The sequence below is a fragment of the Fonsecaea monophora genome (genome assembly GCF_001642475.1).
Source record: "Fonsecaea monophora strain CBS 269.37 chromosome Unknown Scaff97, whole genome shotgun sequence".
Lineage (NCBI taxonomy): Eukaryota > Fungi > Ascomycota > Eurotiomycetes > Chaetothyriales > Herpotrichiellaceae > Fonsecaea > Fonsecaea monophora.
In genome coordinates this window covers 103,763-117,271 of record NW_019174028.1, presented here as the reverse complement: position 1 = coordinate 117,271, position 13,509 = coordinate 103,763, and the positions used below count along the sequence as shown (strand labels likewise).

General features: G+C 52.6%; 4 protein-coding genes across 4 annotated transcripts; 2 read left to right on the top strand and 2 right to left on the bottom strand.

Moving 5' to 3' along the window:
• Window positions 1–1,380: 1,380 nt before the first annotated feature.
• AYO21_09619 (hypothetical protein) lies at window positions 1,381–3,061 on the bottom strand (the record flags this gene model as incomplete). Its single annotated transcript, XM_022659550.1, has 2 exons — window positions 1,381–2,892; window positions 2,945–3,061. 2 exons carry the CDS (start codon window positions 3,059–3,061, stop codon window positions 1,381–1,383), a joined length of 1,629 nt encoding a protein of 542 aa, XP_022508177.1.
• A 1,737-nt stretch (window positions 3,062–4,798) lies between these two features.
• On the top strand, window positions 4,799–5,692 carry AYO21_09618 (hypothetical protein; the record flags this gene model as incomplete). The annotated part of the gene is made up of 1 exon (XM_022659549.1): window positions 4,799–5,692. The coding sequence occupies one exon, from the start codon at window positions 4,799–4,801 to the stop codon at window positions 5,690–5,692; it is 894 nt and encodes a 297-aa protein (XP_022508176.1).
• A 2,028-nt stretch (window positions 5,693–7,720) lies between these two features.
• On the top strand, window positions 7,721–9,615 carry AYO21_09617 (hypothetical protein; the record flags this gene model as incomplete). The annotated part of the gene is made up of 2 exons (XM_022659548.1): window positions 7,721–8,538; window positions 8,589–9,615. The coding sequence occupies 2 exons, from the start codon at window positions 7,721–7,723 to the stop codon at window positions 9,613–9,615; spliced, it is 1,845 nt and encodes a 614-aa protein (XP_022508175.1).
• A 1,511-nt stretch (window positions 9,616–11,126) lies between these two features.
• On the bottom strand, window positions 11,127–13,291 carry AYO21_09616 (hypothetical protein; the record flags this gene model as incomplete). The annotated part of the gene is made up of 5 exons (XM_022659547.1): window positions 11,127–12,340; window positions 12,498–12,674; window positions 12,763–13,055; window positions 13,182–13,195; window positions 13,259–13,291. 5 exons carry the CDS (start codon window positions 13,289–13,291, stop codon window positions 11,127–11,129), a joined length of 1,731 nt encoding a protein of 576 aa, XP_022508174.1.
• Between the last annotated feature and the right edge of the window lie 218 nt (window positions 13,292–13,509).

The window sequence follows — 13,509 nt, the reverse complement described above, 5'->3', positions numbered from 1 at the left end:
CCCCCCCCCCCCCGGCTTGTTCCCTCCCTCTCCTCGACACTCTACACTCTATATAAGAACGAGGTACTAAACCCGACACGCATACAGGGCGACCCCAACGCCTCCATCCCGACGGTGCAGCCCGTGATCATGCGGCCCATGTTCGCGGCGCACGTCCCCTCGCGGAGCATCACGTTCGTGTCGCAGCACTCCGTGACCTCCGGGGTCGTGGCGTCGTACAACCTCTCCAAGCGCGTCGAGCCGGTCAAGAACTGCCGCACCGTGGGGAAGAAGGACATGAAGTTCAACGACGCCATGCCCCGCATGAAGGTCGACGCGGAGTCCTACAGGGTCGAGGCCGACGGGGTTCATTGTACCGCCGCGCCGGCTGAGATGGTTCCTCTGGGCCAGACGTACTTTGTTTATTGATCACCGCCCTTTTTTTTCCCCTCCCAGCGAGGTGAATAAAGTGTGTGAGAGCGGAGCAGGGACAACGAAAATCTTAACACGGACAGAGAGATATAGGGGTGGGACGGAGAAAGGAGAATAAAGGACCACCAGACATGACATGGGCAGGAGGATATGAAAAACAGCGCGCCCGTATGAAAAAAATTACCAAAATGGAATGAATCAATGAATGAAGCTGAAGCAGAAGTAGTCTTTGAATTGATATTCTTCCATCCCACGAACGAGCAGTATGGAGCCATGCAGGGCACTCTTTCGTATCGTTTGCTCCATCCCTCCATCCCCCATTTCGACATGAAATAACGGGCGCATTGCGATCGAGACTCTCAGCGTGAATGACTTGATTATATGGTATAGCATACGAAACTGATCGCTAACGAAAGCGGCGCCCTCCTTCCTGGGTATTTATTTACTTTCTGAATCCAGGGACCGGAGTACGAGATCAAGAAGTTCCGGGTTGTGTTTGTGTCTGGAAATGAAAGTTGCATTTTCAGGAGAGGCTTCGAACCAAGTCATTTATTTGGAAGGAGAAAAGCTTTAGTAACCATGTCGAGCTGCGAAGCTACTAACCATCCTGTACCATCCTGTAATAATCACCAAGACTGGACATGTTCCAAAGAAAAGATCCCCCACAACAGCAACAGTGCGTAAACTGCAATACCACCCATCGCGCTCATTTGCTGGGGCGCAACCGCCGCCCTCGCAGGCGTAAACCAAGCTGAAAAAGAGACGTGTGTCTGCTCTTGTACTCGCCAAACAATATCAAACCGAAAATGCCTCGCCTACGGCAGGCTCTATCCTTCGCGTGCCATCCCGTGCTTCCATGTCATTATTCGTGCACATCTTATCATCGTGTACCCAGCAGGCATTCGTACTCGTCATATCGTGGGACTTGTTGCTCTTCATATGCGGGCGATTGGTGGTCCGCTCAAGAGCTCAAGCCATTGCAGTAAAGTTCCCACGGGCATTTTGACTCCGCTGTCGCTCAATTGGACTCATCGGATCGGTGGTAGGGTATTTCCTCCCCTGCACACCGGTTACGGTCGCGATTCTTGGAACTGGGTGAGCCGGTCGCCGCTGCCCATTGCTCCGCTCCCAATCCGAGGAGCGGTGTCTGTGGTCGCTTCCACTGCTACTTTCTCGTGTCAGAGGTTCGAAATTTGTCTGGTCTGGGTAACGTATTGACGGTGCTCGTGGGTCGAACTGTGCTTGCGCGTTCTCTGGAATAGGTGTGGCAGGAGTCGAGCTGGTGGTGTCGTTATCCCACACGGTCTCCCGCCACTGTGGTGGGCGACCTCCCCCATAGGGTTGTTGAGGGGGCTGAGGCGGGGACTTGATTGCACGAGGTGGGTAGTACTCGGGTCGCAAAGGCTGCGAAGGTTTGAATGCAGGGCCAGGTGCACGGTAACCTGCATCCGACGAATGACGCCGTTTGTGCGACGACCTCATAAAGGAGGGTACCCATAAAGAAGAGCGACGGCTCTTTCGATCTTCGTCGGATCTACGATGGTGCCGGCCGGCCTGTGAAGCCTCCGAACTTCCCTCGCTGCCGGTATCTTCGTCGACGGTTGAGGGACTGCGTGCGGGCGAACGGTACGGTGCGGTATTGTATCCGGACGAGGGTCGTCGTCCAGGTTGCTCTGGTGGCGCAGTCGTCTGTCTCCGATTCGACGGGCTGTTCGACGAGGTTTTGTGGTGACCGGGAGGAGCTGTTGTTGTATGCGACCGCTGGCGCGGTGAAGGTTTGGGAGAAGGTCTTTGAGCCGAATGGCTGCGAGTCTTCCGTGCCTCATACTGATTTCGAGGATCCCACGGCGATCCTCTTTCTCCCGACGGGGAAGGGAAATCTGGAACACTACTCCGTCGGCGATGGATATCCGTCATATGATCTTGATCGTCGCGAGAGCTGCTGCGCGACGGCCTCGTTGGGCGCCCCGGTTGCGTGCCAGAGAAATAGCCTTCTCGTCGGTCATAGGCTTCGAGATGTGGGGACTGGTAAGGAGAGTTCTTTATGCGCCGCATATTGTAGTTCTGCTGGTTCAATTTGCCAGTCACCAGTTTGTGCCATCTCTCCATCTCCTCATCCGGCCGAGTTGGGAAAACGTCCTTGGGAATGTATTTTGGATAGGTTCCACCATTGTGCATCGGGACATTCCATAGCTGAACCGCTTTTTGAATAAACGACACATTTTCCTCTGGGCAGAGAAGCAACTGGATCGTTTGCCAGCGAGCAAATCCAGCTGGTGTCAGGCACGGGATTCGGGGTGTCTCGAAGGGACTTGGGGTTGGCTGCAGCGAGTGAAAGCAGCCGAGAGTTTGGTACATGAAGGAGAGGGCGTGGTCAGAGGATTTGAGGAAGAGCGAGTCATAGTTGCCGCCTACAGTTCTGTAGAATGTCGCTAGACGTGATGGAGTGAGTTCATTGTCAGGTCCGGGCTCTAGAGTAGCCTGTTTCTCCAGTAAGCGAGTTGACCTTGAGGAGCAATGCGGTAGAACTCACTATGACTTTGGCAATACCCCAACACAGCTGCTCGAACTGAAGGGTTGCACTTTTATCGGGATTGATCAGGTATCTCCAAAAGCCAGGAGCAGAACCCGCGGATTGGTTGGGCTCCATTATTGTGAAGCGTCGTCGATACTGCGGACAACCGCAGACAGGATCCTTTTCTTTGAGTTGCCCGTTGATGTCGCTCTCATGATCAGGCCGCCCTCCTACACAACTTCTGAGATCGGTTTGGAGGGAGGAAGAGACGTAGCGGGAGCGAGGAGGACGAGGTTATCTGGGATAGCGGAGGTTGGGTGGAGGAGTGAGGACTGGTCGCAATGGATCAAGTGGCAGATGTCGAGTCACTCTGGCACAAGAAGGAGAGAACTGGTGCCTCGCGCGCGGCAGCCAAAGTCAATTATCAGGTTGAGTAGAGTCCAAAGAGATGGTCAGGATGTGGATGTGATTCAATACAGAGGATTGTGGGAGAATTCATGCAAGCTCCCGGTGTGTTCACCGCTTGACTGTGCCACAATTGTCACCCCCGCGATATTGTCGCAGTCTTGAAAGCTTCCCGCTTCCTTGGTATGACTAGTCGACAAGCGGATTGTTCCAACAACCCGTCGAGCCGTCAAGCTTCCTATCCGCCATCTAGAGCCACAGCAGCCCACAAAGAGCCCGCAGAGCCCGCAGAGCCCGCAAGGGAGAATCCTCCCCCCATCATCGTGCAGGTGGCAGATCCAGGTCTTCGCCCCCGACGGTCCATCTGACTGGTGGAGTTTGTCGTTTGTCTTTATCCCTTGAGGTTCGGCCCTTCGCATTGGACCAAATTCTCGTCATTCTGCCTGGCTCACAGGTATCCCTCCAATTGGTGCCTGATTCTATCCCCTTTGCAGTCTTGCGGGTGCTTGGGTGTGAGGCTTAGGCCGAGCGTCTCCAGATCTACTGACGTCCTATGACCCTGTAACACTTGACTCGCCATTGATGCGGCCTTATGGCGTGCGCACTCTTACAAACACTGGGGCCTGGTAGGCTTTGATGCCCAAGGGACGCAGGCTCCCGTTTCCTTGGTTTGCGAACAATGACACATGCTTGAGCCACTTGTCTGGCTGATCCGATCACCGGAACGGGTGTCGATTTCTTTGATCGGCCTGATCTCTTAACACCTGCGGATTTGTGTGGGTTGCTTTCTGGCCGATATAAGGCCACCAGGCTTGTCGATTACATGTCCGTTCTTGCCAACTACTCTCTTGACGACAAGACTTATATGATGAGTGAAAGCAGCATCTGAGATTACGTTTTCTCATCACGTCTCTGCCAGATACATTCCTGCTGAGGCTGCACGACGCTAATGCTGGTCATTTATGTCAGTGGCACAACTAAGGGTTGGCAGATTCGAGGAGAAAATAGGACATCCACCTCCTATCATGGGACACCTGCTCCCACAAAACACTGAAACATTTTAATGCTCACTGAACCCCCGGAACGAATATCATCTGCTATCGACTAACATACAAAGGTCCCATGCCCCATGATTCACGATCTTGTCAGCGCCAGCTCTTCGAAGGGCATACAGTCTCAGTAGGGGCCAAGATTGCTTGAGCGAAGGCAGGTCGGTATATAAGGCTCTCACTGCCGTGTACTTCGATGAGAGGGCGCACCTACGGACCATAGTGTACTTAGATTTTGCTTTAAGGGCGGCAGGTGAGCCGAGGGTTAGGCAGTTAGTACTTCGGTTTGGCCAATCAACAGGGGCGAGTAGCACACGCTAGCATCTACCATCGTATCAAGGTACGAAGCGGTCGAGACATCAAACATCTCACTCCTCACATTGCTGTTCCCAACTCATAGCAATCGGCCATCTACAACATGACTACCTTTCTCAGCCTCCCCGTCGAAGTTCGAGAGAATATCTACCGCTTCAGTCTCCCAAGACAACAACTCAAACTGCAGGCTTTCTGCGACCCAGACTGGTCCGACGCTGAGAAACCGGCTGGCATCCCAGCCCTGTTCTTCGTCAACAAGACCATCTCGGCCGAATCTGCGCCAATCTTTTATTCTCGCGCCGTGCTCAACATCACACCCCCAAGTCTATCTTCCTTCCTGGCCAATTGTTTGGCTAGCACTGCTCCAAAGATCAACCTAGCCTTGGGCTTAGACCTCGAGTTTTCCTCATGCCCACGACGGCATCTGCAGCGCATCACTGAATCACGAATCTACGGCCGCCAACGTCAGGTCCTCTCGGCCGAAGCATATGAGGCACTCCTCCGCTGGCTGGTCGACAACACGGCGGTGCAGACAGTTCACTTGTCTTGGCGTCTCATGACGAGATTACGAGGCGCACGAGTAGACCTCAAGGCCGCCTTCAATCTCTACACTGCTGCCACGAATCTCTCTTTGGTACGGAGGGTTTACGTGTACAGTACTCACAGTCGATCGTCCTGGGAATCGACGCGCTATCTCGAACTGAAGAAAGCCTTGAACGGACGGGATCTGCCTGACGTCCAAGTTTACGTCCTTGAAGAAGGTGGCCAGCATGATGCACTTTTGGATCCCCGATGGGATGTACGCAAGAGCGACGACGCCGAAAGACGAGATATGGTCCATCAGATTTCGCCTTGGTTTGATTCACTCCGAAGCTCGATTCCTCCCTCCAGAAAAGGAAGCATTGCGACGAATGAGCCGCGGTTATACCAAGTGTTTTGCATTTTTCGACACTTGCCGAACACACCCTCGGGTGCTACAGATCTATTGCCCGTTTAAATGGAGCGAAGAAACCTCACTATGTGGTTGCGACCTTGACCCTTAACCATTACCTCGGTATGCAATGCTCCAGCCACAGTTTTCCGATCCACTTCCAGTTTTTCTTCTTTACAGATCTGCTCCAAGGTGGCTGCTTGTCCTGGTGGTACAATCTCGTCGTTGCCCGCCTCCAACATCAATACTCTCAGATCTGGTCTGGCCCTCCCAATCAGATGGAGAGCAGTCTTGCTATCCCACGTCGACCGCAAGAATGGGGATAGATATCGGTAAGGGAGAAATTTCTGTGGATAGAGAGCGATGAGGACTTCTCTCAAATCCACGAAAGGCGTTTCGAGGAGGAGTCCAGAGAATCCATGAAGGCTTGAGTTATCGTGTCTCAGCAGATTCGCCAGGCTCACAGTTGCGACACCAGCACCAATAGACTGGCCCCATACCACGAACTTGGTGCCTTCGCAACGATACCGACTTCGTATCCATTCCAAGGCCGCTTCGGCATCCAGCTCAATCCCACTTTGGGATGGGCTCCCCTTTGACTTCCAGAAACCGCGATAAGACAAAGCCACCATGGTGTACTTTTTACTAGATTGATTCTGTGACAAGCTTTTCAAGACGTTTGAAAGGTAGGGAAGTCGAGGCGGCAACGACGATGCGTTTCTGATCGATTTCAGTGGTGCGGAAGCGCAGTGAATGTACCACTGCAACTTACCCTTGAAAATACAGAACAACAACATGGTCCTTCACCTCAGGCTCAGCAGAAGCTTCAACCGATCCCTCTAAAACCTTGATCGCCGTCCCATCCGCGGCCTTGAGGTCATGTTCTACCCATAGCACAGGCTTGCATTGCGATGCATAATCGCTAACTTTCTCCGATCGGGAGAATGGCGGGACCGAAGGCATATAGATGATCTTGTTCTGGAAAACAATCATCATGAAGCACTTATACGTCCATAGTGTCACCAACAGTCCTCCAAAGACGACAGGCGGCAGGAGGAAAGCTGGAACTGACTCCACGCCAAACTGACGACTAGGGACTAATGGTGAGAGTGGATGGGTGAGTGGGAGTCGCGGCCGCGGTCGAGAAGCCGCATGTCGAACTGGAAGAGTCTTGACAGGGAGGAACGAACGCCGCCATACTTGAGCACATCTCATTGATACGAGTGCTCTGGCATTCAGTCTTGACACAGAAAACGAATGTTGACGTTTGAGGAAGCTCGACAAGCGCCAAGGCACTAAACCGAACACAGAACTGCTCTAGACAGAACATTCAGCCTTGCGCGGAGGCGATATCGAGAGATCTGTACTTGGTATCGAAGATCATGAACGCAAGGACGTCCCTTTGGGTCCTTGGACTCAATGGGTTCGGCGAGAATATCACGAACAGCAACACTGGCACAGACGACGACTCTCCCAAGTTTTCATCTTGGACGGCAGACTATTCGTGGGTCACCTTTCTTTAGTCTCTGGTTTTGCTCGCCCGCGCCTCCTGGTCTACCTAGATCCCCTGGCTGGGTATACTGATATCAAGTCTGAGATATACATTTCATCTCATCTTCGCCTTATCTCTTCTTCTTCACCTCTCGTGCCCCTCACATGTCAACTGTCTCTCTGTCTCTCATTCACTATCCCCTCTTCACTATATTTATCATGTGCTTGAAGCATTTACTTCTTCCCCTTCTTCTTCCACAAAAGCGCAAGACCTCACCCGTCACTTACTTAAGCGACACTTTTCAACTCGACTCATTCTCTCTCAAGCCCCACCTTCTTCTCTCTCTCCTTTACTGCCCAGCTGGTTATGTTCCTCTTCTACTCTTGCATCTGGAACGAAATAACCATATAGTCCTATGCGCTGTCATCGAACCCGGTTCGCTAATGCGTGCTTTGACCAAAATCCATTCACTTCATCTCACACTATAAGTTGTACTTGGCAACCTATTGACCAGTATATTATCAGCTTCTTGCTGCTCACCCGAGCTCCCAATTAGCTCAACTCGGAAATATCTGGTCTGTTTCACCTAATCACTCTCCAATATGGATCTTCGGCCGCGGCGTCCTAACCGTTATGATCGCGGCCCTGATCGAATGACGGAGATGCCTGGCGTTGGCCTAGTTCCTAATAGACCGCGCTCACCGAGCCGTTTCGTCAATCAAAGAGATCCTGAAGAGCGTCCTCGACGACATGACCCCACCTATGAGGGAAGCCAACCAGCGTTGGCGCAGCGAGGAAGAAGGTACCAGCCGTCCCAAGAGGAGGGCTCGGGCAATCCCCGGGCGAAAGGGAGGGACAAAATCCCTACACGCGCAGAAATTGAAAGGTTCGTGCCGGAGTATCACAATTCGATGCAATTCCTCGCTGAGAGCTTTGCACGCAGAAAGCGGGAGCTCCGCGACGAAGTCACACGGCAAGACGCCCTCAGCGGCAAAGGCGGCCATGAAAATATTGAATACACGGACCGTCACCTGTTCTATGCTAGAGACCGACTGCGATTGAACAGTAGGTTATCACAGAGGAGATGGCCCGAACCTGTTCGCGTCAATCAAGAGGAATCCGAAGAACAGCCGAGTGAAGTACCACAAGACACTGACGAAAGCTCACCACCGATCTCGCCACCTAACGAACGTGCACAATCGGCGTCCGGTGAAGTGTCAGACAATCCCGCGGAGTGCAGCTCACGTCCCCCAGGCCCAAGCCCGCCAGACCCAAGTGGAGGAAACAACAGTCACCGAGGTTGCATTTGTCCGATAGGTCTCGCCTGTCCAAACAAGGGGGATCACAAAATCGATTGTCGGACGCTAGTACTCGAGTGGACCAAGTGGCAGTGGCTCCAGATGCGAAAATGCGCTGAAATGTAAGTTGACATTGAGAGGTGGGTTTGTGGGCCGCGTATATTGACAAGAGGCTCGATATCAGACTGCCGCCGGACCGTCCCGCCGAAGAGGAGCCCTTCATCACCCTACAGGAGACCACACCGATCGTCAGGCTACTCGATCAGATCCCCGTACGGGGACGCATGACAATGGCGATTCGGCATACCTTTGCCAAGATCCAAGACTGGATCAGGATGATGCAGAATCATTCAATGACAGAAGAGATTCTCAACGAGTCTCGCGTGCGTGAGCACTTGAAGAGGTTTCTATCGGATGATAACAAGGAGATGCGGAGAGAAAAGGCAGTCCCAGAACATATCGTCGAAGACCTGACAATCTTGTATCGGAAGTGGGACCTTGGCGATCTCGGGGTCCTCGCTCGTCGCGGGCTCGTGGAACGCGGACCCAACCGCATGCTATTTCCGGATCCTGACTGGAAGTTCAAGCGCGACGCGGACTATTTCGGCCACGGCCTCCTGGTCAACGGTCAGACCTGGTGTTACCGCGCCGAGATGATGCGGGACGGGGCTCACGCACCGATCATCGCGGGGATCTCAGGCTCGAAGACGCAAGGGGCACGGAGTGTCGTGATGGGGTATCACGACCAAGGTCGAGAGGAATACTACGCCGACGTCGACCAGGGCGACACGATCTACTACTACGGCACAGCCCTGCGTCTGAAGGCCGGCGACACGGAGCCCACCAACCTCAAGGACGCCGTCACCCATCGCGTGGAGCGAATCACAAGAAACTCAAGGGGCGAAGGTCCCACCAACGCGACCCTGTCCCTCTTCGAGTCGTACTGGACCGGTCGGCCCGTCCGGGTGTTCCGGTCGTGGAGACTGGCAGAGATCGTCCCGCACCGGCCCGTCTCGGGCTTTCGCTACGATGGCCTCTACATCGTCACAGCCCCGGAACTGGTCAGAATCGAGCGCCAGATTTACCGCTTCAAGATGGAGCGCATGGCCACCGGCCAAGGCCCGCTGCGACACAGCGGCGCGCCGCTACGGCCAGAAGTCCATCGAGCGAGCCGCAAACGCAGACGGGATGGCGAGTGAGACTCGACTCAACTCATACCACCCTATCATTAGTCGTTTTGTCACCGACCATGACGAGCCACCATGAGAACCTCGAAAACGACTTAATAGATAACAACCGTTAGAGGAGGAACATCGAGCGGGAGCTCAACGAGCTTTACAAACTAACAAATTATCACACAGCTCTAACACCAAAGAGCCCCCCTCACTAAGAAGCTCGATCGATTCCGAGAGCTGATGCCAACGACATGCTTTTTTATTTCTCACCTTTTTTTTGCCCGGTTGTTTTTTTTTTCTCTCTCTCTAGCTGCCGCATTTCGTCCCCAGACTGCTCGAAACGGGCATTCGTCACGATGGAAAAAAGAACTGGCCCGTCGCAAGCCTATTTGCAAAGAAAGCCGTGCTGAGCGCGTGCTGACCTCGAGACTACGTCCGATCTTACGATACACAAATCATATTATGAGACACGATCACAACATGTGTACCAACACGACAAGACGTACGTACGTACGTACGTACCTACCTACATGACACCGCAATATTCCAGCCCACATTTTTCTTTGCTTTGTCCTCTTTTATGTTTCTCACTCATCTTTTCTCCCGCCAGCCATTATTCACTTCAATCCACCAGAATTTTGAGAACATGGACCCAGAAAAAAAAAAACAGAATACGGTGCTGACCGACCTGGAGTGATCCGAGGACGGGATGATTCATCCAATCAATCAATCAATCAATCAATCAATCAATCGCATAACGACGGATCGCATGCCACGATGAAGATATGAAATTAACGAAGTTTCTTTTTACAAAGTTACACACTTACGTTCCCACGAGATTCCACGCGCGTCGACAATGTACGATGGGAAGGGAGGGATGGAGGGAGAGCAGAGCAGAGCAGAGCAGTGCTGTGGTTCAGCCTTTCATCCTTCATCCTCCACGCGGCTTGGCTACCGACGGTGCTTACTCGTATGTTACTCGTACTCGGTACTTATGGGTTATCAACTTGGACATGGTCATGGATAAGGATAGCGATGCTACGGGGATGTCTATCGTCGTCTATCCATGCCTGGCGACCGGTAGGTATGCATATCGTATCCAGTCGGGAATGGAATGGATGGGATTTTTTAGGGCAAGGCTGCGCTGCAAAAAGGGGGAGATACTGGTGGGATTCGGTAGCCTGTGAAGCACTCATATTCAAGCGACAATCTCGAGGCTGCGCTGGGATTTTTTTCCTGCTGGCTGCTGCAAACGACGGAGCTGCTTCCACTAAATCACTGTCTTTGCTGCATGATTGGATCATCGATGCCTGGTCCATCTTGGACTGACCCAATATATCTTGACGATGGCATGGTCTACAGCTTTTGAAAGATACAATCTTTGAAAATCGTTGATTCGGGCATTTGTGCTGTTTAATCGTACAAGACACTCCCTTTTCTGGGCTGATCTCCTCGTCTTGGGGTATCGTCCAAGTCATCCCTCAGGTGACGGTCTCGGGGGGAGGTAGCAGCTCGCCTGTTGGTTTGACCTCACCTCATTGATCAGACTTGCTTCCTCCGACTGCCGTGTTGCTGTCCCCTTCTGTGCTCCTTGTGACGGCCCTCAGATTGCCAAAGCTGAGAACATCTCCGATCCTCTCTTTTCCCGTGAAAAGCATCACCAACCTATCAATCCCACACCCCCATCCACCCGTGGGCGGAAGTCCCCATTCCAGCGCCCGTAGGTAGTCTTCATCAACTTTCATCGCCTCTTCGTCACCTTCCAAATTTTCATCTGGTGTTATTCCGTTCTCGATTGATTTCGCTTGTGGGCGGGATTTAAGGCTGCCATATTTCTGTTGTTCCATGAACTTTCTCCTTTGCTCAAAAGGCGAATTTTCTTCCTCGTAACAGTTCACGACTTCCTTGCCTGCCATGAACAACTCTGCGCGTGCAGCAACGGGTTGATCATTGGGTGCAGTGGGATGGATGTAAGATTTCGCCAAAGGTGACAGGCACTCGGGGATATTTGTGATCCAGAGTGGTTTCCGTAAGGAGTTCGGCTCGAGGTACAGTGATGAAAGCTTGTCGACAAGTCGAGGGACGGTGGGATTGCTGGGAAGGGGCAGACTGCGAGAACGAAAAAGTTCAAGGAGCTCAGAGTAAGCCGACGGCGAGGACAGATTGGGAAGATCGGTCCCCAGGGCAGAGTTGAGAGAAGGGATGAAGTCAAGCTCCTCGTAAGGACCACAAATAGAATCGAGGAGGTGTGCGGGTACATTCGCAAATCGATAGGGAAGAGCGCTGATAGCCTGGTGAATGTCAATCACGAGCCGCATGGTCATGTCCATCAGTTGGCGCAGATCATGGCGGACGGCGTAGAACTCGCAGGTCGTGAACTCGGGATTGTGTGTCTTGTCGAGGCCTTCGTTTCGAAAAGAAGGTCCAATCTCAAAAACCTTATCCAGCCCACCGACAATGAGCCTTTTCAACCAGAGCTCTGGAGCAATCCGCAGGCTCAATTTCCGGTGAGGAAACTCCATTGCCTTGGTCTCAAATGGTTTCGCTGTTGCACCACCCGCGGCGGCGGACAGAATAGGAGTGGACACTTCAACAAATTCCCGTGACTCAAAGAACTGTCTCATTGTCCGTATGAGTGTAGCTCGGGCCTTCATGGTCTCTATTATCTCGGGATCCGTCTGCATTTCCACATGTCGAGGTTGAAAGTTAGACTCTGCAAGTTCCGTCGTTGCGAGCCCTCGATGCTCAACTGGAAATCGTTGGAGGCAAGGCGATAGAATTATGGGCATAGCAGCAGCCCGGATAGAGACCTGACCATTCTTGGCCTTGTACGGTCGAACTCCCTTCAGCGCTTACCTATACGTTAACGGGGCTAATTCTCACGGCATGTACGCATGAAGACTCACAAATATAGTCACCTCTTCTTAACAGCCGGCAAAAATACTTGAAGTCGGTCAAGGTTATGCCGGTGTCTTCGAGTGATGAGTGAGACATCATGACTTGTAGCTTGGTCTGATCCTCGGTGATATCAACGAATGCCAATTTCGAACCGCTCAGCCGGATGGAGGTCACTCTCCCAGACACTGATTTTTCCGTCAGAACTCTTTGCGTCTTTTGCTTCCCCAGTTGTTCAAGCCTTGCCTTCTGTCGTGTCACCAGGAACCATCGCACCATCATCCCCAGCATTGGTATCCACGTACTCCTGCAGTGTTCGCAAGCTTCGCGCCTGAGGAGTATGTTGATACCGCGGGTAGAGTGTGATGGTAGAACTCTGGAGTTCTTGCAGCCGCTCTTCTACCTCTTTGGTCGCATGCTGGCTTCCCAGTTTCGAGGCGCCGCGGGTGCTTAGGTTCGATGCTCCCGTCGAGAAGTATGCTCGCGAGATCCATGGCGGTGTCTGCAGACGCGCACTTCTGAGGAGGAATGTGGTTGAGAGGGAATCCCCAGTGGCAGCTTCAGGAACACTGAACACAGAGTGTCAGTGGCTTTTCAAGTGGTAATGTCAAGAGCACGATTATCCCAGTGCTTTTCGCCAAGGTCAGACAATCATTGGAGAAGTTTGATCACAAGCCAGCTGAAGCCAGCATCACTCGCAGCGGTTCTTCTTGGTGTCTCGTCATTTAGGCGGGAGGGGAGTGAAGGAAAGGAATTGTAGGCAAAGACATACCTTCCTCTTGTTGGCCGACGAGTCGAACGCCATGCTCGCCACGTCGACCTCCCGTACATGAAGCTACATGAAACAGGAAAATGACCTTGCACTTGGATACACAGACGACTTGTTTCGTAGCTGCGGTCGCGGGAATCCAACGATTGAAAAATAAATGGTTCGCCTAAGCTTCGGGAAAACTTCGCCTCGCGGTTCGCGTGCGTCTCCGAGCCACGCAACTTTCATTGCTACATTTCATATGCTTCGTGCAT